The 27,508-nt window shown below is 60.5% G+C and overlaps 1 protein-coding gene and 1 long non-coding RNA gene across 6 annotated transcripts in view; both read right to left on the bottom strand.

The window, feature by feature from the left end:
- Nucleotides 1-27,508, bottom strand: part of TNRC18 (trinucleotide repeat containing 18) — an 87,356-nt gene that overhangs the window by 40,662 nt on the left and 19,186 nt on the right. For 2 of the 5 annotated variants that reach the window (XM_069571349.1, XM_069571351.1), the window contains exons 3-11: nt 19,466-19,621; nt 16,926-17,051; nt 14,738-16,474; nt 6,582-6,684; nt 6,112-6,317; nt 5,435-5,581; nt 4,803-4,993; nt 3,152-3,581; nt 668-1,657 (exon numbers count right to left, since the gene is read on the bottom strand). In XM_069571349.1, the coding sequence (XP_069427450.1) occupies nt 668-1,657; nt 3,152-3,581; nt 4,803-4,993; nt 5,435-5,581; nt 6,112-6,317; nt 6,582-6,684; nt 14,738-16,474; nt 16,926-17,051; nt 19,466-19,621 (4,086 nt within the window). Of the gene's footprint in view, nt 1-667; nt 1,658-3,151; nt 3,582-4,802; nt 4,994-5,434; nt 5,582-6,111; nt 6,318-6,581; nt 6,685-14,737; nt 16,475-16,925; nt 17,052-19,465; nt 19,622-20,952; nt 21,005-27,508 lie in introns of those variants that run through there. The other 3 variants (XM_069571352.1, XM_069571350.1, XM_069571353.1) reach the window with 3 other exon arrangements.
- LOC138429627 (uncharacterized) lies at nt 11,863-14,491 on the bottom strand. The gene is made up of 2 exons (XR_011252867.1): nt 12,715-14,491; nt 11,863-12,620 (listed from the first exon to the last, which is right to left on the bottom strand). It is a non-coding gene; the product is annotated as an uncharacterized lncRNA (long non-coding RNA).

Genomic DNA, 27,508 nt, shown 5'->3' with positions numbered 1-27,508 from the left:
AACAAGGAGAGATTTCACCACTAAGAAACCCATAAGCTGGTCACACGGCAATGTGACTACATACCACCGCCCTGTGCGTTTAAAAATGGTTAAGGCGGGGCTTCCCTGGTGGCTCGGTGGTAAAGAATCTGCCTGCCAGTGCAGGAGACACGGGCTCCATTCCTGATCCAGGAAGACCCCACATGCCCCGGGGTAACTAGGCCCGTCCAACTAGAGAGCCTGGAGCTGCAGCTGCTGAAGGCCAAGCACCCGGGATCCGTGCTGTGCAGCAAGAGAGGCCACTGCAATAAGAAGGCCCCGCTCGCTGTGACTAGAAAACACCCAGGCACTGGAAACCCAGCACAGCCAAGAAAGAGCAAACAAAGCAGTGAAACTCACGGTAAGTGTATGCTACCACAATGTTTAAAAATTAACTCACAAAGGGAAGAACGTGAAGAGAAGTAAACCATATTCTAGAGATTTTGAAACTTTGAAAACCCCACTTAAAAAAAATATGTATTTTTTTTACAGGAAGGGAAAACGCAGGAATTTCACAGTGGCCTAGTGGTTATGATTCTGTGCTCTGGTCGGGGAACTGAGATCCCAACAAGCCTGGTGGCACAGCCAAAAATAAATAACAATTAAAAAAAGAGGCCAAGGAGGGGAAAGCAACCCCCAGAAGCCTCACCTGCCGCCTCCTGGCTCCTCTTTTCCAGCTCCAGCTCAGCGATCTCGCTCAGCAAGGTGATGCCGTGCAGGAAGCTCTGCTCCAGGACGAGGCTCTGCGCGGCCTCCAGCGTCTCCAGGACCGGGGCTCCAGTGCCCGGGGAGGGCAGGGGCCGGGCCTGGGGCAGTTCTGCAGCGGCCGCCAGGGCGTTCATGCCGGCCAGCGGATCCTCCAGGCTGGGCAGGAACTCCTCGGAGCCCACCTCCTCCAGGAAGCAGGTGTTGCCGGGCACAGGGCCGACCTCGGGGGCCTCCAGGCTTGGGCACTCGCCCTTCCCAGCGGGCATGTCACAATCTGGCAGTTCCAAGCTGGGTCGGGGCTCACTCGGGGCCGCCTGGGCCAGGTCCTCCTCACTGGGCACTGCCTCCGCCAAGGGCATAGCCACGGGCACGTCCACGGGCACCTCCACCGGCTCCTCCTTGGCCTCCACCAGCGGCTCCGGCGTCAGCCGCGGCCCCAGGTCCCGGGCGGCCGCACAGGACTCTGTCAGGCCCGGTGAATCGACCCGCGCCTCGGCCCCGTCGGCAAAGTCTGGGCACCGGGGGGGCTCCTCGGGCCCTTGGCCGCCGGCACTCAGCGCCTGGGCCTCCAGCAGGCCGCCCGCCGGGCTCGGGGCCGCCAGGGCATCCTCGGGGGGCAGTGTCAGCGGGGACCCCAGGGAGGGCAGCTGGGCGGGCTCTTCGTCCATGTCCTCCACCTCTGCCTTCACCTCCCGCTCCACCAGAGGCTCTTCGTCTGGGACCTCACGCAGCGGCTCTGGGACCTTGGACGGGGACAGGCGCAGGGGCTTGTCCTCAGGGGAGAGCGCCAGGCGCTCGGGCCCATCGGCTGGGAGCGGCACGTCGGGGGCCAGGCCATCGGCGTCGGCAGCCGCCGTGGGCTGCAGCAGGAACGGGTAGGGCCTCCCATAGTGTGGTGGCAGGGCTTGAAACGGGTACCGGGCTGGGATATCTGCAGAGAACACGTGGGTCAGTGGGGGGCCCTCCGGCCCTGTGCAACAACTGTGTCCCCGTCAACACCCACCTGCCCGCCACCCTCTCTCCTCAGCCGCCCTGCAGGGCTGGAGGCCCTTCCCGACGGCACCTAACGAACCCCAGGGCGTCTCTGCACATCTGGGCCCCAGAGAGGGAAAAAAAACGACCACCCTGCAGTCCCCAAGGGTCTTCGGGTCTCAAAGGCAGAACCCTTGGTCTCTGGTGCCCCTAACCTCAGCGTCTGGCACAAAGCTGGACCAGAAGAACCTGGTAATAAGATCCTAAACAGGGGGCTTCCCTGGTGACTTAGTGGTAAAGAAACCACCTGCCGGTGCAGGAGACACGGGTTCGATCCCTGGTCTGGGAAGACCTCACATGACACAGAGCAACTAAGTCCGTGGACGGCAACTACCGATCCCGACTCCAGGGCAGGGGAGCCAGAACAAAGCCCACGCGCCCTGGGGCCCATGCTCCGCAATGAGGGAAGCCACCGTAACGAGAAGCGCGCGTAGCACAACAGAGTAGCCCCGCTCCCCAGAACCGGGGCAAAGCCCTGCGCAGCGACGAAGACCCAGCACAGCCAGAACAAACAAAGTCATTGAAAAGAAAAAGTCCCCACCCAGCCCGGTGGACTCTGCCGTCCACCCCGCAAGAATCCACCAGCCCCACCTCTTCCTCAGCAGCGTTGGGACGTTCAAGTTGTCCAAAAACTGACAGTAACACTGGGCCACCCCCCACCTTTTTACCTCCGACCTCCCCCCACCCGGAGAGCAGGGTGGCGTGCAGCTGACCGCAGCATCAGGCCCCGTCCGGGGGGCGGGTGGGGGGCACAAGCAGTAAGGGCTGAACAGGAACCAACGAGGGGAGACAGATACACGGAGCACCCCACCCCACGCCACAGCCTGGCCTGTGCACCACCCTCGACTCGACTGTTAGCAAGACATCGGCTCTCCCAAGAGAGGGACGCCACCAGCCCAAGACCACACACAGCATCCCAGAGGCTGAAATCTGAACTCTGGAATTCGAACTCACGTCCTCCCATGGGACGAGGAACACAAGCCTCAGGCCCCGTCGAGGCCTCCCGCTGCATGTCCCCATGGGCACAGGACACGTGCATGCCACCCATGGGCAGGGGCACGACCCGGAAGACACGGCCCCTGTGGGCTAGGCATCGTGGTGCCAAACACCTCGCAGACGTTGCTCTGCTCCGCGCTCAGAACAAGGCCTCCTGAGCTCAGGACCTGCTTCTAACATTGCACCCGTTTCCCCCGACCCTCCAGCGGAGGGAAGACCAGAGAGGTGATGGCGGACGGTTCGTTCCAGAGCTTGCCAGCAGGCCACATACCAGTTTGGCCAAAACACCAGAAGGAACTTCCTGGCGGACCCAACATGGCAGGCACTCAACGGGGAAAGGAAGGAGCGGCTGAACCGAGTGAGTGGCGCCCGGGACACCCGTTTCCCTGGCTCTCACCTGAGAACAAGGCCTGGAAGGGGCTGGGGGCTTCCTTCTCCAGCTCTAAGTCCTTCTTCTCCACGACGTTCTCGGGGGCCTCCTCCTTGCGGGCGATCCCCGGGGTGGGCGGCGGGGAGGCGGGCGGCGGGCTGCTGGGGTGGGAGCTGGGCGTGGCGGGGTATGCGTAGGCGGGCGGCTTAGACACGTCCTCCAGCTTCTGAATGACCTTGGCCTTCAGGGCAGCCACGGGGGACGCACGGGGAGAAGGCGGCGGGCTCATGGCCTTGCTGTAGGTGCCCGTGGGGCCAGTGCTCAGGCCAGGGGGCTTCCGTGGCAGCAGCCCCGGGCCCGCAGCGCCCAGGCCGGCCTTGCCCGCGGCCTCCAGGCTGCGCTTGCTCACCTTCTCCTCCATCTCCACCCGCTGTTCCTGGGCCTTCAGCCGCTCCTGCTGCAGAGGGGGCCGGCAGGCAGGGTCAGCGCGGCAGGACCCATCACCCAGCACCGGCCCCGTCCTCCCAGGCTCCCCCGAGCCCACGGAGAACGCCAGGCAGGGTCAGGGCCTGCAGGACCCTGCCTGAGACAGACATTCCGTCCCGGCTCGCATAACAAGCACAGCATTCCTTGTAGAATTCCAGCACACGGGGCTGGGGGAAACTCCGGTCTAGACCCTGACCCTCCCCTAGGACCCCCAGAGACAGAGCATGGGGGGCCAGGCAGAGGTGGGAGACCCCTGAAGATGCACCACCATGGGCTGAGGACAGCTGCCTGCACGGAGGACTCACTACCTGAGAATCCCCTCCTGCTTTATCACAGCGAGGTCTCAAACACCTCCGACAGCGAGCCCTTCCTAGGCTGTGAGGAAACGGCTCAAAATCAGCCCGGGCCCAGCAGGCTGTCCGCACACAAAAACACCGTTAAGAAGGGCTCTGAGCCCCCAACCCTCATCACTGTGAAATCTCAATAAAGAAGTCGATGACACAGAAATTAACAGCCGCTCCATTTCCACAGGAGGAAACCTGGAGCCCAGAGAGGTGAATTCACTCGCCCGAAGGCACTCAGCCAGGCACAGCAGAATTAAAAGGTTCAAAACCAGGGCCCCTTTCTCTGTATGTCATCTCTGTTGACTCCTTCAGAGCAGCTGCCGCACGAAAAAGGAGGGACGCGGCCGGGCAGAGGACAAGCGTCCAGGAACACCTTCAAGAAGGCAGGAGGGCGTGGGCTTTGGGGAGTCCACCCACACAGGAGGACACCAAGTGTCGCCCATCTCATGGGACCAGGCAACGTGGGTGGAGGCCAGCCCTGGCCCAAGCTGGGCCAGGCGGGGCTCAGGAAACGGCAGGAGCCCACTGGGATCCCTTCAGCTCCCAGGCAAACACCTCCCATCCACAGGAGGGGCCCCCTCTCCTGCCTCAGTTTCCCCATGGCTCCCCAACCCCGCCAGGCTCTGTCTGCCTCTCGGGCTTGCTCACCCCATCCCCTCTGCCCAGAGGGCTCCTCCACAACTGACTTCAGGTCTCCGGACAGACGCCACCTCCTCCGGGGGGCCCTCCCTGACCTCCCATTTCTCCCTCCCCGTCCAGAACTGGACTGTCTGCCGGCTGACCCCTCTGCCGCGCCGTCAGTGGGAGGGAGCTCTGGGAAGGGTCTCCACGGCCCCACCCCAACTCACCACCAGCTGGGCGCTCCTCTGCAGCTCCAGGGCCTGGGCCGCCTGCTGCTGCAGGTAGAGGAGTTCCTGCTGCCGCAGGAAGTGCTGCTGCGAGAAGAGCTGCAGCTGCTGGGCGTGGTGCAGGGAGCTGCGGCCCGGCGGGTACAGGGCGGGCCAGAGGGGCGGCACGGCGGCCCGCTCCATCAGCTCCGCTGTGGGCGAGAAGACCGTGCGGCTGAACCCAGCTCCCGACTCCCGTCACCCCGCTTCACAGCCGAGGCCCAGAGAGGGACCGCGCGCTCACACAGCGGCAGAACGGGCTCAGCTGGGCCTCCGGGTGCTTCCTGGGGGCCCCGGAGGCCACACAGCGGGAGTGGCCGACGCGGCAACTCCACACCTCCTCCCACTACACCCAGTGTGCTGCAAACTGGATTCCCGAGGGCTGGGGGCACCGCGGCGGAGGCCAGGCCCCCCACCCGGGCAGCCCTGCCTGGGTTCTCCACATGGGCGTTCTGGGTCGGAACTCATCAGAACAAGGACCCTTGTGGCTCCGTGACACCCCCTCCCCACCACAGGAGGCCCATGGCCTTAAAGACAGTCTCACTGTATGAGGCCATCACAGCCCCTGCCCCCAACCACGGACCACCACTTACCAAAGTGAGGCAGGTGGTCGCTGGGAATGACCACCAGCTGGCCTGACTGGGGGTCCCTGACAAACTGGTAGGCTGAAGGCAGGGAGCCCCCCAGGCCAGGCGGAAAGGCAGGCGTCATGCCCTGGTGCAGAGAAGGGGGGCCCAAGCCTAGGAGAGACCCGGGCCCAAGTCAGTGCTGGGGGCCACTCCCTACTTCCCCTCCCTTCCTGGGCCTTCACAGAGGAAGCCGAGGATAAGGGCTGGCTGGCTGTGAACCCTCCCGTCACCCCTTCTGACCACTGTCCACCAACAGGCCTGGCAGAGGAACCCCACGAGGCTGCAACCATCAATAATGACCCTGCTTGGGCATCCCTGGTGGTTCAAATGGCAAAGAATCTGCCTGCAATGAGGGAGACCTGGGTTCAATCCCTGGGTCGGGAAGATCCCCCAGAGAAGGAAATCACAACCTCATTCCCGTATTTTTGCCTGAGAAATCCCATGGACAAGGGAGCCTGGAGGACTACAGTCCACAGGGTCGCAAGAGTAGGACACGACTGGGCAACTAACACTTTTCCACTTCGGACAAGGGAGAGAGGTGAACTAGGGGGATGAAAGGAGGGGTCCTGCCCCACACGAGCCCCCAGCACAGTGCTCTGATGGAAACACTCAGGCCTCCACTATCCCCAGCCCCCACTCACCGTAGGGGTGTCCGGCGAGCCACATGGACGTGCTACCCGAGCGGGGCAGCCAGGGATGAGTGGCCAGGTGGGCCGCAGGGTCGGCGGACCAGCGACCAGAGCCCGCCAGTGCCGGGCCCCCGGTCACCATGAGGTTGGGGTTCAGGCCATTAGCAGCACAGCTGGTGGGGTGCAGGCGGGCCAGGTCCGCCAGCTCCTTGCTTTCTCTGGAAGGGGAGCGGAGGCGTCGGTGAGTCTGGGACGGCCCCGGGACGAGGGGGAGAAAAAAAGGGGCGTCCCAAGGGACCGGTGGACACCAAGCCACTGCTCAGCACCCGGGGGCAGAAGAGCCAGCTGGGGCTCACCATAGGGGCCCCAGGCCTTCCTTGGGAGAGGTCCCACTCGCTCAAGACCACCCCGCACCTACACAGGGCCACCCTGCACCTACGCAGGGCCACCCACCCCGCCCCGGGGGGCCCCCCAGACCTCACCTGAGCAGCTTCTCCTGGTCTCGGTCCAGCCGCGCCCCCAGTAGCCTCTCCTCCCGGTGCCTGGCCCGGTCATCGCCACAGTCCTCGTCGGCTCGGCCGTGCCCTAGGCGGGCAGGAGGGCAGGAAGTGAGCCCCACTCAGAGCCCCCAACAAGCTCTCAGCATCTGAGGGGGTCCCTCACCCTGGCTAGCGCCCAGAAACGACCCTCCACCACCCTCAAGAGCCCACATGTAACTCTCCCAGGTAAGCGGGAAGCTGCAGGAACCCGTAAAAGAGATGGCGCCACAACCCAGGATGAACGGGGCGGCACTCGGGGCGGGGTTCCCTCCTTTAGTGCCGGAAAGGCAGGTGCTGGGGGCGGGTCAAGACGAGGGAAAACCACAACCCAAAACAGCAGTCGCCACGCAGACGCAGAGCCAAGCCCGGGTCACGGGGGAGCCAGCCCGGGTCACTGGGGAGCCAGCCCGGGTCACGGGGGAGCCAGCCCGGGTCACTGGGGAGCCAGCCCAGGTCACGGGGGAGCCAGCCGCCACCCGGAGGCCCTGCCATGTTTCCGGCGGTTGCACATGTGTGGCTGATCTCTTCAAAATCAAGACGGAAAACTGAAACCGGAGAACCCGATGCGCATGGGGTTGGGGGGGCGACTGGAGGGTGTGGGGCTGCCCCCCAGCTGGCCCAGCTAGGCCCTGGTGCCCAGGAGGCACCCCCAGCCCCCCACAGCTGGTCCCGCTGCACCTCCCCTGGGCTCCCCGCCCCTCCCAAAGCCCTGACCGACTGCACGGGAACTCAGCCCTCCTCGCTCGCCACCTTCCTCAGCCCCTCAGCCCCGGGTTATCTTCTACACTGTGAGCCAAAATTTAGAGCGTGCACAGTTGCGGAGGCAGGCCAGGACCCAGGAGGCGGGTACAGCCACCGGTGGCAGAGACCACTCAGCCAGCAGCCAAGACTTTTCTCAAGAGAGAAACCAAGGACTTTGCTGCTGGTTCAGAGGGGAAGAATCCACCTGCCAACGCGGGGGACGTGGGTTTGATCCCTGGGCCGGGCAGATCCCACACGCCACCGGGCAGCGAAGCCCACACACCACAGCTGCTGAGCCCTTATGCTCCAGAGCCCGGGAGCCCCAACTACTGAACCCCGTGCACACTGGAGTCCGTGCTCTGCGACAAGAGAGGCGACAGCAGTGAGAAGTCAGTACGCGCAGCTGGAGAGATGCCCCAGTAGCAGCAACTCGAGAAAGTCCACGCGCAGCAACCAAAACCAAAAGAGAAACCCACTGAGGCTAGACCAATTCCTTCCCTGGGATCAGCTGCCCCGGGGCCAGGGCCCACCCACCTGGAGCTCCAGAGATGCGCTCAGGGAGGAAGGCGCCCCCAGCCCGCCGGCACATGGACCTTGTCAGTTACTACTCTGCTGCAGACACGTGTCCCAGTCTCCAGGGTCCACCAGCAGGCCCCCCACCCCCACACAGCCCCCAGGGGGATCCAACACAGCATGCTGCCGTCGGCCTCTCCCTCATTTCTTCCCTCCTGCACCCCCAACACCAGGAGCTCCCAAAGACCTCCTGAGAACTGTTCCCCAGGAGAGGCTTTCCTTTCAGGAAGGAGGGAGCCCACCATCGGGAACAGGAGGCGACCAGGCAGGGAGGGAGAGCCATGAGCCCATACGCCCGATGGACTAAGCAGGTCGGGGAAGGGATACGCCTCAAAAGACAGCTGGAGACAGGCTGGGGCCAACCAGGGGCAGGCCCAGGAGGTTCCAGAACCCCCTGGGGCAACGAGGAAGCAACATGCACAGCTAAGTAGAGAAGAACCAGTGAGCTGGGGCACCGGGCGGGCGGGGTGAGAATGGGTCAAGAAGTCTTTCCCACCTCGCCCCTGTGGGTCACAGAGCTGAGTCCCAGGCCACCCGCCACCTCACTCCACACGGGGCCAGAGCAGACCCTCTTGTTTGTGCCAGCGCCCAGGCCCCATGACTGTGCCCAGCTCGTGGTAGAAGGCCGGGAAGCACAAGGCAGTGGGAGAAAAGGTGGGACCAAGCCAGGGTACCCAGGCCGCCAGAGTCAGTGCGGTTCCCAAGTCAAAGGGTAGCCTGCACCCACCCTCCCGCCCACCCCCTTCACCAAGGGCTGGAAGGGGCCCTCCTCACAGGCCCCACCTCAGGAACGAGGCCCTAAAGGGCGGCCACACTTCTGGGCAGGGCCACTCAGAGTCCTGCAGCTGGACTGAGAAACCAGGACACACGCCTTCTCTCGGGGGAGAGCCTCCCAGGCCCACAGAAACCCCAAGGGCCCTCCATGCATGGGGCCATGCTGCCCTGGGGGAGAGGCTTTGGCAAAGAGCTCCTGGTGCTCCCAGAAGGGTCACGTGCCTGGAGTGTGGCCAGTCCCCAGGAGCTCAGTCCTCAGGCCTGACTCCTGTCCACCGCCCTGGTTGCCACTGCACAGGCCTCAGGGGCTTCCCACTGCAGGCCCCACTAGAAGCCTGCACGCAGGCTAGCCCAGCTTGGAGAAGCCACCACCTGCAGGGTCCCTTAGTCCAGAGCCCCAGACCGCTCCCTCTAAATTCCGCTGTCCAAAGAAATGTGACATGCCCTCCACCACCGTGGCCCAGGCACCACCCCAACCTCCTGCCTCAACCTGTTCCCCCTAGCCCCTGCTCACCCTGTCCCTCCTAGAGTGCCAGGCCGCCCAGATGTCCTGTCCAGTGCACCCCCGGTCGCACTCAGGGCCACACACACTGCTCCCTCCACCTAGAGTGCTTGTGCCCGGCCCCTGCAGTAGTCTCCCCAGGAAGACCTCGGCCCATATGCTGCCTCCTCCAGGAAGCCCTCCCAGACCACCTCTCCTCTATCATGCTCCCGTATTTGTCTCCCTCACTACATTGAGCACATCACACACTGCCTGTTGGTTATTCACCGTCCGCCTCCTCCATCAGACGGTGCACTGCTCTGGCTTGAGCAGTCCCACTCCAAGGAATCCACCTCTCCCCTTACACAACGCCTGGCACAGGAAGGTGCTCAGCGTATCATGGGAGTGCAAATGAACGAATTCGTGAGGACATCTAGAGGGAGATGCAGAGAGAACAAGCAGCAGGTGCAAAGGCCCTGGGGCAGGAGTGTGCCTGCCTCACCAGGGCAAGAATGCCAAGGAAGGAAGCAGGCAGGGGAAGGGCGGGGTGCAGACTGCACTCAGGGTCTTGCAGGCCGTGGAAGGGAATGTGGTTGAGATTCCATCCAAGGTGAAAGGAGAAGCCAGAGGAGGTGCTGAGCAGGGATGAGACGTGATCTGACTAAGGCTTTGAAAACCGCCTGCGAACAAGCAAACCAAGAGGGCCCTTAGCTTGTCTCTGCCGAGCTCAGGTTGGCGGGGGGCCAGTTCCTCCAGGAGGCATGTGTGTGGGGTAGAAGGGAGCCAAGCCCAAGGTCCCACACACACAGAAGACCCCCTCCTCCTCAGCCCTGGAGGCATGAGCAGGGTCCGAGGGCCGCTCCGTGCACACGTTCATCCAGTGGCCGTCAACCCAGGAGAGGAGTCCCCGCCCTCACCCCAGCCGCCCCAGATGAGGGGACCAAGGCACAGACAGGCAGAGGCACTGCCCAGGTCACACTCCTGACTGCCGAGGAGGCGCCCAGCTGGCGTCGGGGTCTGCATGAGCTGTCCGGCCGCTCCCGACACAGGTGCAGGGCCCCCAAGCAGAGAGCCTGCCCAGGGTGAGCACCGGGGAAACGGCAGCCCCGCCCCGGGGCCCGTGTCCCCAGCAGTGACAGCTTCTCTGTGGGTCACAGCCTCTAATCCCAGCCATTATTGCCCAGGCTGAGGCCCGGTTCCCATGGCAACCTCCTCCTGGACTCCCATCTGCACGGCTCCGGCTGACTCTGCGCTCGTTCGAGTCTGGGGTCAACGCCACGGCTTACAGCCAGTGCAACCCCGGCTCTGCTGGGTGATACGGACAGTGGAGCAGGGTTCGGGGGGCACCATCACAGCCCCCCAGATCTGGTCCCGTTTTACGCCACCACAGAGTTGACAACGGGCAAAGGGGAGAGGTGGGAGGCACAGCCCTGGGCTTCAGGTTCAAGCTCAGCCCGCCTGCTCTAGCCCGCATGACCCAGGGCATGTCACTCCACTTCCACAGGCACTGCTCTCCCATCTGGAAGCTGGGGGATGAACAGATCCTGCGCTGGGGGCTGCGGGAGGAGACGCTGGCCAGGGCTATGTGGGGCTGCCTGTACCCGCCCCCAGCTAAATGGCAGGGACAGTGCTGGTCTGCTGGCCTCTCGAGCATCGGCACCGCTGCCTGGGGGCTCACAGGCATACACAAGGCCCATCCTTCATCCATCTCAGGGTCCGAGGTCCCGGCAGCCAGACCAGACCCTGAGTGAGCCCCCTCGGGACATTTCTCAAAAAAGATCTCAGGCTTAGGGCAGAAACTCTGAGCCCTGAAGACTCTGAATGTGAGCACAGAAAAGGGAGGCCTGTGTATGAAGCACCTGCTGCCCATCAGCCCACCTGGCGCCAGGGAACGAGGCAGCCCTCCCAGCGCCACGCAGTGACCGTGGACACCACGGCTCAGGGGGCTTAGGCCTCTGGTTCAAGGGCACACGGCAGCAAGAGGCAGAGCCTAGACTCGAACCCACTGCCAGGGAAAGGGCTCACTCCCCAGGAGGAACCAGGAGGCTGGGAGGGCCCAGCAGCGCCAGTCAGGGTGGTGCCAGCTCCTTCCTCCCTTGAGGCCATCCAGAGTAAGGGAAAGCCCACTTCTTATGGGGACTTCTTTTTAAGGACAGGTGGCGGCTCAGTCAGTAAAAAAAATCTGCCTGCAGTGGGGGAGACCCTGGTTCCACCCGGGTCGGGAATGGCCACCCAAACCAGTGTTCCTGCTGGAGAACCCTATAGACAGAGGAGCCTGGTGGGCTATACAGTCCATGGGGTCGCAAAGAGTCAGACACGACTGAGCGATCAACACTTTCACCTTTTTTCACGTCAAGGTTCCAATCACCTACTTTCCAACTGTCGTGAGCAAACAGGAAAGCAGCCTCAGCCCCAAGGTTCCTGAAGGCCGCGTCCCCAGACTGGCCCCTCCTCGCCTTCAGCTCCCACTCTCTTACACACACACACACGCTCAAACACACACATTCTCACCTACACTCTGACACACACACACACATTTCTTCATACACGTCCTCTCAGACACACACTCGCACACACTCTCACCTACACTCTTACACACTCTCACCTACACTCACACACACATTCCCTCATACACATTCTCTCACACACACATTCTCACCTACACTCTGACACACACACACACATTTCTTCATACACGTCCTCTCAGACACACACTCGCACACACTCTCACCTACACTCACACACACATTCCCTCATACACATTCTCTCACACACACATTCTCACCTACACTCTGACACACACACACACATTTCTTCATACACGTTCTCTCAGACACACACTCTTACACACTCTCACCTACACTCACACACACATTCCCTCATACACATTCTCTCACACACACATTCTCACCTACACTCTGACACACACACACACATTTCTTCATACACGTTCTCAGACACACACTCGCACACACTCTCACCTACACTCACACACACATTCCCTCATACACATTCTCTCACACACACATTCTCACCTACACTCTGACACACACACACACATTTCTTCATACACGTCCTCTCAGACACACACTCGCACACACTCTCACCTACACTCACACACACATTCCCTCATACACATTCTCTCACACACACATTCTCACCTACACTCTGACACACACACACACATTTCTTCATACACGTTCTCTCAGACACACACTCGCACACATTCTCACCTACACTCACACACACATTCCCTCATACACATTCTCTCACACACACATTCTCACCTACACTCTGACACACACACACACATTTCTTCATACACATTCTCTCAGACACACACTCGCACACACTCTCACCTACACTCACACACACATTCCCTCATACACATTCTCTCACACACACATTCTCACCTACACTCTGACACACACACACACATTTCTTCATACACGTTCTCTCAGACACACACTCGCACACACTCTCACCTACACTCTTACACACTCTCACCTACACTCACACACACATTCCCTCATACACATTCTCTCACACACACATTCTCACCTACACTCTGACACACACACACATTTCCTCACACACATTCTCTCACACACGTTTCCTCGTACACATTCTCTCCCTCTCTCACACACGTTCCCTCATACACAAACATTCTCACACACACACACTTACACACATACACACACTTACACACATTCTCACCTATACTCTTACAAACACACATTCCCTCAGACACATCCTCACACACACACTCACGACCACAGACACAGATCCCTGGGACAGAGACAGGTAAGCTAGGTATCGGGAAGTGATCCCAGCAGGAGGGCCGTATCGCTTCCCTGAGCATTCTTCTACAAAAAGGACCTCCAAAAGGTCTTTTCTCTCCAGAAGGATCTACCTAGTAAGAGGGCTTGTCCACCACCCACCCAGCCACCTCCAAGCGAAGGGCTGATACCCAGACTTTCGATTGCCAACTAAGTAAGGCAAGGCCTCAGTGAACTTCTAGGATCTGAGGGCAGGCCTCTCTGGCTCCAGGCAGGGTGCTCCACACAGAACCATGGCTTCAGTCGGTGATTTAATAAAGCTTCCCTAAGCGTCACTGGCTCTGAGCCTGCCAGGGCTCTGACCCCAGCCAGCCACGCCCACACCTCCACACACTAACACACCTGGGGCAGCAGAGGGGCCTCGGTGCCCAGCCTGCAGGTGGGGCCTTTGGCTCAATGCTGGGCTCTCTCTTTGCGTCCCTGGTAGCTCAGGTGGTAAAGCATCTGCCCACAATGCGGGAGACCTGATTTCGATCCCTGGGTTGGGAAGATCCCCTGGAGATGGAAATAGCAACGCACTCCAGGACCCTTGTCTGGAAAATCCCACGGACAGAGGAGCCTGGTAGGCTACAGTCCATGAGGTTGCAAAGAGTCGGACACGACTGAGCGACTTCACTTTCACTTGGGCTCTCTCTGGGCAGCCGAAGCCCAGAGTTCCAACCAAAATGCCGTAAGTATCAACTATGCAAAATTCCAGGAAGGAATCCAACTGGGAAAATATGCAAGGGACAAAACTAAATATAACCAATCAACCCCCTTCGGACAAGATATTCAACTTCATCAGTAATTAAAAGAAATGTATCATTACTGCCTACCCAGCTTAACATTTGTTTTCTTAATAAAACACAACTCTGAGTAGTCTAAAATGAAACAGACTGCAAACAAGCATATAAAATCTCTAACTACCTAAGAAGTCATCCATTGTCGAGACCACAGGGACGCCAGGGGACCCTGGCTTCAAACGGTCACCCTCAGTCACTCATTCCCCCGCTTATCACACACCTACTATGCACCAGGCGCCACGCTAGGTATTGGGAACACAGAACTAGGTAAGTAAGGCACGATTACCTCCCTCAAGGACTTAGAATTGAAAGCTTAAAGCTAATCTATTCGTCGGAATCTATTCTTAGAAAATGACTCAAAATATCAGGGAGGCGCAATGCACAAAAATATTCAGAGCCACTTCCTAAACACAAAAACATCAGAGCGAAAGCTGAAACGCCACTAGGGAATGGCGAAGGTAGCTATGGTGAGTGCTCTGGACGGAACAACAGAGGCCATCAAAACTGCTACTTATAAAGAGTTTGCAAAAGCAAGAGCCTACCTACCTGGGCAAAAAAAAAAAAAGCAGAACCCAAGATCACAGCGCACTGGGAGCTCTGCAGATCGGATGGGAAAATCAATCTGGCAGAAGACCTCTAGGTGTTCAGGGTCACGGAAACAAATCTAGCGGTCCCTTTACTTCCCTCTCCTTTCCTGCAGTTTACACATTCTTCTACGTGCATAACAGAAGAAGCAATAAACCCTAAGTAGCAGTCATAGCCCACAAGGGGGAGAGAGGACAAAAAGAACCAGGAGGGTTTCGAGAGAAGGGTGTGGAAGGGGCGGTGGGCAGGGAGAAAGGAGCGCAGAGGTAGGGAGGTGAAGGGGAATTAAAGGTGCAGGGGGCGGAGGTGGGACCCAGGACTCACCTTTGACGTTGCTCAGCGACAGGGACCGCTCCTGCTCTGCCAGCCCAGGTGCCAGCCGGCCATTGCCGCCACTGTCCTTCTGCCGGGCCACGGCCACGGCAATGCCCACAGGCGGGTGTCGCACTTCCGCCTCACCCTGGGCCCCGGAGCCCTCACGGCCGAAGGCCTTGGCACTCTCGGGCCTCTCCGGGTCCCGCTTCAGCTGTCGGCCACTGGATGCTGCAGGGCCCCCGGGGTGCGGGAGGCGCGTCTGGGCGCGCGGGGTAGCTGTGGGTGCCGGCTCGGGTTTCATGGTGCCCAGGCCTCCGAAGGGGCTCTTCTTGCCGCAGCCGCCCGGGCGCACGGTCACGGCCTCGCGGGCGAAGCTGCCGCTGTACTTGATGAGGCTCTGCATGGCGGAGGCCTCTCCGGGCCCGTGGGCCGCGGCATGGATGTCGGCACCTGGCCTGGCACAGGTCGCGGCGCGGGGCAGCGCACCCCCGGGGTCCAGGTAGGCCTTCTTGGAGGCGGCGGCAACGGCCTCCTCCTCAGCGCGGCTGGCGTGGTGGTGCTGCGCGGCCAGCACAGCCATCTGCGTGGTGGCGAAGTTGCCCAACTCGAAAGGTTTCCACTTATGCTCAGGACCGGCGGGCGGGGGCGGCCGCCCGGGCTCCAGGCCGAAAAGCTTGGCGGCCTGCTGGGAGGCGGCGGTGGCAGCGGGGCCGCGCAGGGCGCGCTCGCAGGGCCGGGGCTCCGCCTCGGGCTTGAGCAGCTCCTTGGCGGGGAGGTAGGCCCGGGGGTCCGGGGAGGCGCGCGCGGCCCGCGCCGGTGGGGCCTCGGCGGGCGGCGGCCGCTTGAGCGAGCGGATCACGGAGCTCTTCTCGCGGAGGCTCTCAGGCCGGTCCGGGGGTGGCCGCGGAGACCCGGGCGGGCCCTGCAGGACCCCGGGCCGGCCCACCTCGCGCTCCCGAGCCCGGGAGTCACGCGCCTGCGACGCGATTTGGATGGGCCCCGGGCGCTCGTCGAAGGCCTCCACAGAAGGCACGAAGGTGGGTGCCACCACGCGGTGCTCGCGGCCCGGCTCCCGCGCAGCCGCCGCGGGGAAGATGGTGTAGACGCCGGTGGGGGCGGGTTGCGGTGCGGCGAAGGCCCCGGAGGCGGCGGGGGGCGCAGGCGGACCCTTGCTTGGCGGCGGTGGCGGCGGCGGGAGTGGCGAGGGGCAGGGGCAGGGCCCGGGCAGCAGGGCCTCTGCGCGCCGCAGCCGCGAGCTCTCGTCCTGGCGCGCAATGTCCTTGGTGCCGCGGGCCCCCTCGGCCACTAATGCGGGGAGCCCCACGTCCCCGGTGCCGGTGCCATTGCAGAGGCTCAGCGGCAGTGATGGCGGCGGGTTTTTGCCCTTCGACTCGGCGGTGGTCGAACCCGGCGCTCGCAGGGGCCCCGGCTCGGCCAGGAAGGGGGACAGGCGCTCGAGGAGGCGTGGGGGCCCTCGGTCCTGGCGGCCTTCCGCCCTTGCCTCTTGGGTCAGGTCCACCACACCGCGCAGCCCAGCCGCCTCTTCCCGGGCCCTCGGGTCCTTCTTGCCGAATAGTGGGGGCGGCTCCCCGCTTCGGCCCGTTCGCTCCTTGGCTGGACCTTCCCGAGAAGAGCCTTTGGTCGAGGCGCCCGAGGAGTGGCCGCCAGGGGTTCTGGAGGAGGCCGTGTGAGAGTGCAGGGCGCCCGGGGCACCTGGAGCCCCCGGGGCAGGCAGGTAGAAGCCATCTGCAAAGAAAGAGCGCAAACGTGAGCCAGGGCCCCCACTGCCTGGTCCAGAGCCAAGGGGAGGCCGGGACGGGGTGCCTGGACCCCGGGGCACACAGGAGGAACACGCATTGCTTGCAGTGTGGCTTGGGACAGGACAGCTCTGGAAATGGATGAAAAACAAGTTGAAACGTCATCTTGGCCACCTACTAACCTTTCTGAGCCTCAGTTTCCTCATCTGTGAAAGGGGGAGAGGCCAGAATTTAGAGCTGCACAGAGGGCCCAATAGGATTAGATGAGGACCCAGTAGCTAGGAGGTGCCAGAAGGCTATGGGTGGGCCCCGGGAGCCTCTCGGGGCTGGAGTCTTGGGAAACACAGCCAGGGTGCAGTCTGGAGTGCTGGGGTAGTGGTTCCCCCCAACCCCTCTCCACAGCCCACCCCCAAGTCTCCCCACCACTCCTCCCCTCTGACCTTTCTGGGTATCGAAAATGCTGGGCTGACCCAGCTGGCTGAGGAGGGGGCTCCCGCTGCTGGGGGGCTCCAGGTGGCTCAGGTGGAGATAGGGTGGGTACAGCCCACTGGGCAGGTGGGAGAAGCCTGCAAGAGAGAAGACGCGGCTGAGACCCCTGCACCTCCCCCAGGGGGCTCCCCCAACTCTCTCTGCTTCTCGTGGCTGTCAGGCCCCTCCCCCTGGTTCTGGAAGCCCAGGTTTAGCACCAGCTCCCCAGAGCGGGGATGGGCCCCTCCCAGTCCTGGCACACCAGGCCTCCTTCCGGTCCCAGGCAGCCCCTGGGACTCCTGAATCCCCCGGGAAGGGAAGCAAATTGGGTCCAGGGGAGGGCAATGACGACGATGATGCAGACGGCAGTTCTCGTCAGAGGCCAAGCCCTTCAACTGCTTTGCCTATGTTCAATTCACATTCACATTTCAGAGACAAAAAAAAAAATTCTATGAGGCAGCTACTCTTAATATCGCCATTTTACAGATGAGAAAACTGAGGCTCAGAAAGGCCCACTTGCCCAAGGCCCCCTCCGCACCCCACCCCTAACAGAGGAGCCTGCCTTTGAACTGAGGTCACCAGGGCTCTTAACCTCAGCCCAACATGGACCTTGTTTGAAGGGTGGACTGGTTTAACTCCTCTGCTGTGTAACCCCAGCAGGTCCCTTGCCTTCTCTGAACTTCAGCCTACCCAGCATAATCTCCAGCTGCTGGGTCTCCCAGGCAGGTGTTGCTAAGAAGGAACTCTTCCTGCCGGGGATCCTCCTAACCTCTCGAGCCCCCTCCACTCCCACCCATGATGCCCAGAACCAGGGCTGTAAGTTACAGGGCACAGAAGACAGGAAAGAGTGGCCACAGAGAAAGAAACAAGAGGCCGAAAAGGGTACAAAGAGGAGAAGGCCCGGGAGGCCTGGGAGACGGGGAGGCCCGGGGCCCTAGGGGCAGCCTCTCAGCCCGGGCTGTGGGTGACACAGGACCCCGGGCCCACTGGCACCCCCTTGCCACGCCCTCCGAGGCCAGGAAGGCAAGACTATCCCCGGCCACACTGGGCCCGTCTCTCCTCCCACAGCCCCAACTGCAAGGACACTGACGACCATCACAAAACAATGAGGAACATGCTATGGGTCATTTCATCACTGAAACAGCGCTTGGTCCTGCTGCTTTTGCATCTGTAAAATGGGCATGACGGTCCCTCCCTCACAGCTTGTTCTGAGGATGAAGAGTTTCACTGCGCCGCGCTCTGTGCGGCGGAAACCCACTGTGTGTTCAATATTGTTGCTATGGTTACTGGTATTTGTTGGCAGAGGAGAAAAGGGAGTCAAGGAAGGCAGAGCTCAGTTGCTTCAGTTGTATCTGACCCTTTTCAACCCTCTGGACTGTATGTAGCCTGCTAGGCTCCTCTGTCCATGAGATTCTCCAGGCAAGAACACTGGAGTGGGTTGCCATGCCCCCCTCCAAGGGATCTTCCCTACCGAGGTATTGAACCCTATGTCGCCTGCACTGGCAGGTGGGTTCTTTACCACTAGCGCCATTTGGGAAGCCCCAGGGAAAGCAGGGGGGCGAGCAGATAGCACAAGGCACCAGAGGTAGCCCCCACCTCGCCCCACCCTCCCGGGGCTGGTGGAAGCACGAAGCTCAGATGGGACCCCAGCCCGGAAGGACTGCCCGGCGTCCCAGACCCAGCGGTGGATGGCCCCCTCTGTGTGGGACACCCATGAGTCAGGACAGTGACGGAAGTGCTCAGTGACAAGGCACAGAGGAGGAAGCGGGGAGACAGCGGGCGGTGAAAGGCCCAGGAAAGCCTGAACCTGCAGCAGCTGCTCCTGAGACCCCGATCTTCTGGGAGCCGGGCACACACCCCAGGACGCCCAAAGAGGCACCAGGTGCCAGTGAGCACCCAGCATGTAAATCCACCAGAGCCCCAGGGCCGGGAGGAACGCGGCGACCCCCAGGCCCATCCCTTCAGGGACAGAGGGGAAACTGAGGCTCCAGGGAGGCCCAACAGGAAGCCAACCGGCAGACCCCCCGCCCACATTTAGGAGTGCCACTGCAGAACGGCAGCAAGAGAGCCCTGCGGCGCCTGGCCCCACTGCTCCCACAATTACAGTTACTGTCGAGCTAAGCACCAGGGGGACGGCGGTGAGCGGAACAAACTGGGCCCGGCCCTCGGAGCTCGGCCCACTGGGAAGACAGGTATTTCATGAAAACAAACACACAGATAAAATGTGTGGTCACAAGCAAGCAGGAGAATGCACGCAGGGGAGGTGAGCCAAGCCCTGGAGAATGAACAGGAGACAGCCCGTGAGCGGGGGTGAGGGGCTGCAAGGGAACAGCATGTGTGAAGCCTTCAAGTCGCCGAGCGCTTGAAGCACAGAGCGGAGGCCGGAGGCTCAGGGCTGGGCCCCGCAGGCCACACGCAGCATGGAGGGGTGACCGTGGGGCGAAGGGGAGAGGGCAGGCTGAGAAGTGCTGGGGACAGCGGCCCGGGCCCGCCCGCCCGGCTCGCTCCTTACCTTCGTGGGCGTGCGCGGCCCACAGCTGCACCATGGGCAGGTTGCTGGGGGTGGGGGAGCGGAAGGAGAGGTCAGAGGGCAGGGGCACCGGGCTCCCATGGGATGAGGCCGCTGGCCCCATCCCGCCAGCCACAAAGCTGCCCAAGAAGGCCTCGCCTGCAGAGAGAAGGGGGCCGTCAGGCAGCCAGCAGGCCCCCGCTGCCCAGCCCACCACCCCAATTCCCTGCCTCCGCCCTGCCCCACCCCAGTGCCTTGGACTTTAGGACCAGCCTGGGTCAACGCAGCAAGACTCCAGGCTGGAGAAAGAGACCCCAGGTGCCTCCACAGCACCCAGCACTCTTGGCAGACGGGCGTTATTTTCCCTATACCGGAGAGAGTGTGGTTCTCCCCATCTGCAGCTGAAAGCTGAGGCTGGGGAGGGGGAGTGGGAGCAGGGACCTCCAGAGGACACAGAATGAGGAGGTGGCAGGGGACTCAGGTTCTGAGTGCCTGGACCCGGGGGAACCCCTGGTTCAGTTAGAGAAGGACCTCCGAGGACCCCACAGCAACCCTGGACAGGCACCGGGATCAACTCTCAGCCAACCCTGTGCGGGAGGAACAGTGTGCCCATTTAACAGATGAGGATGCTGAGGCTCAGAGATGGGCCGTGCCTGACCCCCACGACCCGTGAGCAGGGACTCTGAAGGCAACCCAGAACCACAGGAATGAGCCAGTGAGCCGGGGAAGGAATGAGAGCAGCAGGCAAGGGAGCCCTGGGGGTCCCTCCACTGGGGTCTCTCCAGGGGAGGCAGGCAAGACAGCCCGCCTGCCCCGGTGGAAACCACACCCACCCCGGCCACGCCCCTGTCGGCCAGGCCCCGGCCACAGGGAGGCCTCCTCCTTCCTGCCCCACACCCACCCTTAGGGGGAGACCCTGGCAGGGGCCCTGCTCACAGCCCAGGGGGATGCCTACAAGACCTGGGCAGGGGGCTTCCCTTCCCTGGCCTTTGCTCCTCAACAAAATGGAGAGAATAAGACCTCCCTTGATAAGTGTAGTGAAGCAAGAAGGGTGCACTTAACGATAATAAACTTCAGCACCGCCACGGAGGGCACCAAGCGCCAGCTCTGGCCGTCCGAGAGGAGCGCTCCCCGTGTGCCCCCCAGGTAACCTCTCCAAGTCCACTGTTTACATCGGCCCAGAGCGAAGTGGCCGTGGGGACGCAGACAACGTAAGACTCGGGGTAGCCAGGGGGCCCCAGCCCAGCCCTTGGGGGCCTGCAGACCCCACCCGACCTGGGCCCTCAACCCACCCCGAGGGCCTGCAGACCCCCCTCAGCACCTCCCGGGGGGCACAGGGCACCCTGAACGGCCACTGCGTCCCCCCAGGATGCAAGGGGCAGGGCCTTCTCCCTGTCTCCCAGAGCTATGGGAGGACACCTTCTGGCCACACGTGGCGTCACCACCGCCCCGTCGGTGCCCCCCAGTGCCAGCCCCGCCGGCCCCCTCACCGGACTCCAGCGCCAAGCCCTCGGGCCCCAGGGCCATGGTGGCCGGTCCGGCGGCCCGTGTGGCCCCAGCCTGGGCAGCGGGGCCTCGGGGCACCCAGGCCCCGGCTTCCTCCTTGGCAGGCAGGCGGGCGGCCGGCTCCGGAAGGGGTTTGCACAAGGGCTTACATCAGCCCCCAGCTCTTCCTGCCCCGGGCCTGCCCCTGCCCCGGCTTGTGAAACCCGCCCAGCGGCACCCCAGGCCCGGCAGGGCGTTGGGGCCCGGATGCCACCAACGGCTCTCGCCTGCCACAGTGTTCAACGGCGCCCCAAACTGCCTCCCCTGGGGGCCCCTGGCCTGGAGACGCAGGCGAGCCTGTGTTCCCCACTCCCCCGGAGCAGCATGCAACTCTGTGAGACGGGCTCGCCAGCCCCAGGACGCTGGCGTTTATTTGCACAACTGCAGTGTCCCCACCCGCTTCCCCAGTGACACCCCTGAAGCAGAGGATCAGATCTCAGAGCCCACAGGAGATAATCCCAGCCGCCGCCTCCTTTTCCACCTGGACCCTGCGCTCATTCCCACCTCAGGGGGCCTCCCCGGGGCCTCAGAGAAGCCCGCTGCCCAGGACAACCTGGCAATGGAGATGCCATGAGCCCAGGGGAGGATGCCCTCCCTGCGAGCGGGGCTGAGGGCTCTCCAGGGGCGCCCAAGGCCTGGCACAGAGCAGGCATCAACTCTTGGCCTAAAGGGGCCGCGTTGTATGTACTCTGCTCAGGGCCAAAGCAGACGGACCCATGTCAGGGTTGGGAGGGGAGGCACACACAGCCCAGACCCCTGAGGATACACGTGCCAGCCCAGGCCTCCCGCCTGGTCCCCCTGGGGTGGGAGTCGGGCAGCTGACCCCCACCCCAGCCCCACGAGCGTCTCCAGACTGCCTCTGAGCTCCGCACACACACCCTCAGCGCTACCTTCAGCTCTCCTCAGAGTCTAGGCACGCGTCTTCCACTCCTCACATCCACCCCCGGGGATACAGCCATAGCCTCCTGGGTTCCCCGAAAAGGGTGGGGGGGCCCCCCAGGGCTCCGGAGGGGGGCCAGTGAGAGTCAGACAAGAGCCCACCGACTCCAGGAGAAATCCTCCAGCACAGCCTGCAGTGGGGAGCTGGGGGCAGTCTCCACCCCTCTCATCACAGAGTGAGGTTGAGGGGGGCCTGGTCCCCCTGCCTGGTCCCCGGCCTCTGTGCTACCTGCCCACCCACACAAGCATCTTAACTCCAGGCCCATGGAACACACAGGGCGCCCATCATGAAGAATCATCATTCACAATCAGAAAGGGAAACCCAACCCAATTCCAGCGGACCCCAGGCTTCACGAAGATGCTCAGAGTCTCCTCCCAGGCCTTCCACGGGGCACAGAGCCCTGGGCCGGGGGCGAGCCAGGGCTGAACCAGAGCCCTGCAGCCCACACCCCCTCCTACAGGGCGGCCACGAGTGGCCCCCAGGACCCCCATGGTAGAGCCTTCCCGCTGGCCGGCCCGCCACCCTGGACAGACCAGGGCCTGGCCAACCAGTGACACCCGCCGGCCGGTGACCCGCAGGACTTGCGCCTGTTTTGGATCTTTGCTGGACACTCAGGAGCCACCGAGCCCTCGAAACACGTGGCTGATGAGACTGAAGAACTTCATCTTCAATTTTATTAAATTTTAATTAATTTAGACTTAATTTAGCCACAGCCTGGGTGGAAGGCTTCCTCCTTGCCGGAAACCGGAGCAGGCCAGGCCCCCACCAGAACAGGGTGTGATAGCGGGGCCCCCAGGAGACAGTCAAAGACGAACCCTGGCCCGCACACCCAGGGCTTTGGGACTCTGCCTTTACCCGCCCCCCCTCCAGACTGAAGAGCAGGGTGACAGGAATCTCGCCCCCTCCAAGGGGTGATGCAGACTAAATGAGTTCATATTTGCAAAATACTTTCATGAAGTGCCTCATTATTTATAGTTACACAACCTGTGGCACTTTTGAACTGTGGTGCTGGAGAAGACCCTTGAGAGTCCCTTGGACTGCAAGGAGATCCAACCCGCCAATCCTAAAAAATCAGTCCTGAATACTCATTGGAAGGACTGATACTGAAGCTGAAGCTCCAATGCTTTGGCCACCTGATACGAAGATCTGACTCACTGGAAAAGACCCTGATGCTGGGAAAGACTGAAGGCGGGAGGAGAAGGAGACGACAGAGGATGAGATGGTTGGATGGTATCACTGAGTAGATGGGCATAAGTCTGAGCAAGCTCTGGGAGTTGGTGATAGACAGGGAAGCCTGGTGTGCTGCAGCCCATGGGGTCACAAAGAATCAGACTTAGCAGCTGAAGAGCAACAACCTGGGGTTCAGAGAAGGCCAGCAACTGCTCAAGGTCAGGGTCTGGGGACTTCCCTAATGGTCCAACGGTGAAGACTCAGTGTTCCCAAGGCAGGGATGCCCAGGCTGCATCCCTAGTCAGATAACTAGGTCCCACATGCCGCAACTAAGACCCAGAGCAGCCAAATAAACATTAAAACAAAAAGCTCAGGGTCTGAGCAGAACCACCACCTCTACCCAAATTCCATCTGTCATTCCTTAAAATAAAATTTTAATTCTGAAACTCAAGAGAACTGGTGATTGCCCCTTACGAATGCACTAACTGCCACGAAGGCTTCCCCAGTGGCGCAGTGGTACAGAGCCCGCCTGCCGACGCAGGAGATGCAAGAGACGTGTTGTTCAGTCCCTGGGCCGGGAAGATCCCCTGGAGGAGGAAATAGCAGCCCATACCAGTATTCTTGCCTGGAGAATCCCATGGACAGGGGAGCCTGGCAGGCTGCCGTCCACAGGGTCGCAGAGTCGAACATGACTGAAGGACTGAACATACACACACACACAGCTACCACTGAACCACACACTCCCAAGTCGTGAACGGCATACTGCGTGAATTTCACCTCAATTTTGAAACACACACACACACACAAGCTCCTTCTCTCTGCCTCTGAATCCCTCCCTGGGTCTCCCCGACCCCACTGCCCAGGGTGCCTCAAGGCTCAGGGTTCCCCAGACGGGCACCTTTCCATCCTGGCAAACCTCCCACAGACCTGAAAGTATAGGAATCTCATTACACCCATTTTACAGACTAAGAAACTGAGGCTCAGAGAGATGATCCAGCATCACCAAGCCTGGGCAGTCAAGTCCCGTGGGTGATGCTGCAAGCACTCCGCACACCAAGGCCTCAGCTCAGGAGTCCCACCCAGCTGTACCCCGAGGGAGGAAGCCCCCCACACACGCGCAGGGCCTGGCCCTCGGAGGTCTTCTCTTGTCCCCAGTGAGAGAGGAGGACATCCCGGGGGCGAGAAAGGAGACGCCAAGGCCTGGCTATGGGGCAAAGCGCTCCTGCCGCTGCCTGGGGAAGGGGTCTGGGGTCCCTGTGGAATGTTAGCAGCAGGGAGCTGGGCACTCCACCCAGCCTCAGTGCCCCCAACCCCATCTGTGTGCCCTCCAGCCCTGAGCTAACAGGCCCGCCCCTCGCTGGGACCCACCACCATCCCAGCCCTTCCCACCCCAGGCCATGCCCCATGGGAACACAGCAGAGAGCCACGAGTAGGGGGTGCGGGCCAGCCTGTTCTCCGCCATCGTGAGCCCCTGCTTATCAACACCCTGAACACAGGGCGGGCTTCAGGGCTTTGCAAGTCAAGACTGGCCCAGGTCACCAGGAGACAGAACTCGAATCCTGAAAAGATGCTTGCTTCTTCCCGTCACAGCTCAGGCAGGGCGGCTCCTGGATGCTCAGGGCTGGGGAACAAGACCATCAGGATGCACCCGTTAAGGGGCTGCACGGTACTCACCTGCCAGCAGTCCCCAGAGAGGACGCCAGTGAGGCCACCTGAGCCGGCCAGTGGGACCGTGCCCCTGAGATGCATGGAGTCCCTGGGGATCCTTCCAGAAGCTGACTATATCAGCATCTGACTATGTAAGTGACTATAAGCTGACTATATAAGTGACTATTCAGGCACCTGAAGTCCTGGCTGGTGGGGACAGGGAGGGGACTCAAGGAGATCATGGTGGGTACAAAGGTCTGGGAAACAGAGCTGGGCTCAGAGGACTTTATCATAGCCTAGACTGGAACATGGACCAGCAAAGCCCCACGGCCCCAGGGCCTTTGCACAGCAGCCTGGAATCCATTCCTCCTTCCGGATAGAGTTATCTGTTTACTCCCATCTGTCCATACAGTCATCTCTTCTCTTACAGTCTAGGTGATGCGGCGGCCTTCCCTAACCAGGGCTGTCTTGAACTGCAACCCACCCCGCCCCCTCCACCCCCTTTCCTGAATTATTTTTTCCACCATGCTTATCACCACTTATCAGACCACATCCAAGCTAGTTCCTTCTTTACTGTAGTCCCTTGTTTATTGTCCCTCTCCACCCACCGAACAGGAGTGGAAAAGCAGGCTTTTCTTGAAAGGGCCAGATAACTAAAACTTCAGGCATTGCAGGCCTATTCTGCCTGCCTGACAATACTTAAAAAGGACTGGGCTTTGTCCCAATAAAACTTTATTTACAAAAACCAGGAGATGGGCTGGATTTGGCTGCAGTTTGCAGACCCATGCATTACAGTGAAGGTTTACTCCATCCTGGAACCTCCTCCAGGTCCCCCCCCAACTGTACACAGTAGGTGCTCAATTAATATTTATGGGTGGGAGGGATGGGCAAGGTCATGATAAGCAAGGACTGAATGAAGGACGCAGAGACTTTCTCGGGTCCCACTTTACAGCCAGAAGACAGTTTCCACCCTTCATTTCATTCTCTCTCTGAGCCACCCCCCAACCCTACCATCAATTTTGGGGGGTGGGGAGGATTCTTATCCCTTTTATAGAGGAAGAAATAGGCTCTGACCTGGAAATCTACACTTTTCCACTCAGCCACACCACCCAGACTCAAGACCCTGTTTTCATCTTTTTACTCATCAAGAACCCTCCCCAACCAAACAAAGAACAAACATATTTTTCTTCCCCCTTCCTATCTTAAAAGGTTTTGGCCTCGAAAAGGAAACTACATCCCTTAAAGATGTCACCAAAGGCTATCAGAACATCTCATGAGCACAATCCGATCAGGGTTATCACCAAAAAAAGAGTCCATTCTAGCCCAGAGCATGGACATGTGACTTAGCTGTTTCTATGACAGCGAGGAAAATAGTTCGAGGACCCTCTGGATAAAACGACCTTCAGACTCCCATTCACTCCAAGAGACTTCTGGAATATCTAGGCGGGAGAAAGGGTTAATGCTCTGTCTTATAAAGAGCCTTATCATTCAGTAAGAACCCCGAGCAACTCACAGATGAAGAACAATAAATAACATCAGAATTCAGGTAAAAGCATCGCTATTGAGACAGGATGACATCATATTTATGTACCAAATCAGCATATTTTTGGTTCAGTTGTGGGGAGGGTGAGGGTGGAGTAAGGAGGGAGCCAACATCCTCAGCTTTCGGAAATAAATCAACAAATTACCAAAAGCCCGGACCCATTTCAGGGGGTCCCTCCTGAGAATGCCCACTGCAGCCAAACTGACCCAGAGATCTAAAGCCATCCCGACCCAGAGATCTAAAGCCATCCCGACCCATGTCTCAGCGGGGAAGGGGGGTGTGCCGGGTGGGGAAGGACGGAAACTGAACACCTGTCTCCAGAGTGACACAGGAATTAAAAGCGGGGTGAAGACTTGTACAGATTCCTGCATACCCATGTTTATAGGAACATTATTCATAACAGCCAAAAGGTGGAAGCGACTCGAGGGTCTATCAGATTAAAATTTTTTTTAATGTTAAAAATGTGCTCTATCTTTATTCAGCCTTAAAAACAAAGGAAATTCTGACACCTGACGCAAGGTGGATGAACCCTGAAGACAGGATGCTAAGCGAAATAAGTCAGACACAGAAGGGCAAATATTGTTACCATCATTGCACGTCTAGGAGGTCCCTGGAGGAGTCAAACTCACGGAGACAGGAAGTCGAAGGGTGGGTGCCAGGCGCTGGGGGAGGCGGCCTGGGAGTTAGTGTTTAAGGGGGAGTTTCTGTTCGGGACGAGAATGCCCTAGAGACGGTCATTCAACGGTGTGAAAGCACTTAATGCCACCGAACTGTCCACGTAAAAATGGTTAGAATGCGACGCGTACGTTACATGCATTTTACTAAAGAGAAAGTGACACAGAGACACACAGTCAAGAACCAAGGCCACGCTGCCTTCCAGATGAAGAAAACGGGGGAGGGCTTCTTGCTCATTCGTGTCCAACTCTGCGACCCCAAGGAGAATCAGGTTATCAGACGCCAACAATGCAGCCGTTTCGGCGTGGGCGTGTGGGTAGGGAGAAACAGGACCAGGGGGACAGGAAACAGGCCCACGAGGTGGAGAAAGGCAGTCTTTTCAATAAACACTGCTGAGCCCCTTGGCCACCCATCGGGAAAAGCCTTGAATCCCGACACCCTCCTTCACACCATACATAAAAACCCACTCCAGGAGCACTGCAGACCTACACAGGAAGGGCACAAGCTTCAGAAGAAAACACTGGGA

This window comes from Ovis canadensis, chromosome 24, assembly GCF_042477335.2.
Source record: "Ovis canadensis isolate MfBH-ARS-UI-01 breed Bighorn chromosome 24, ARS-UI_OviCan_v2, whole genome shotgun sequence".
Classification (NCBI taxonomy): Eukaryota; Metazoa; Chordata; class Mammalia; order Artiodactyla; family Bovidae; genus Ovis; species Ovis canadensis.
Note: the sequence above shows the minus strand (reverse complement) of the source record. Positions and strands in the feature narration are given on the sequence as shown.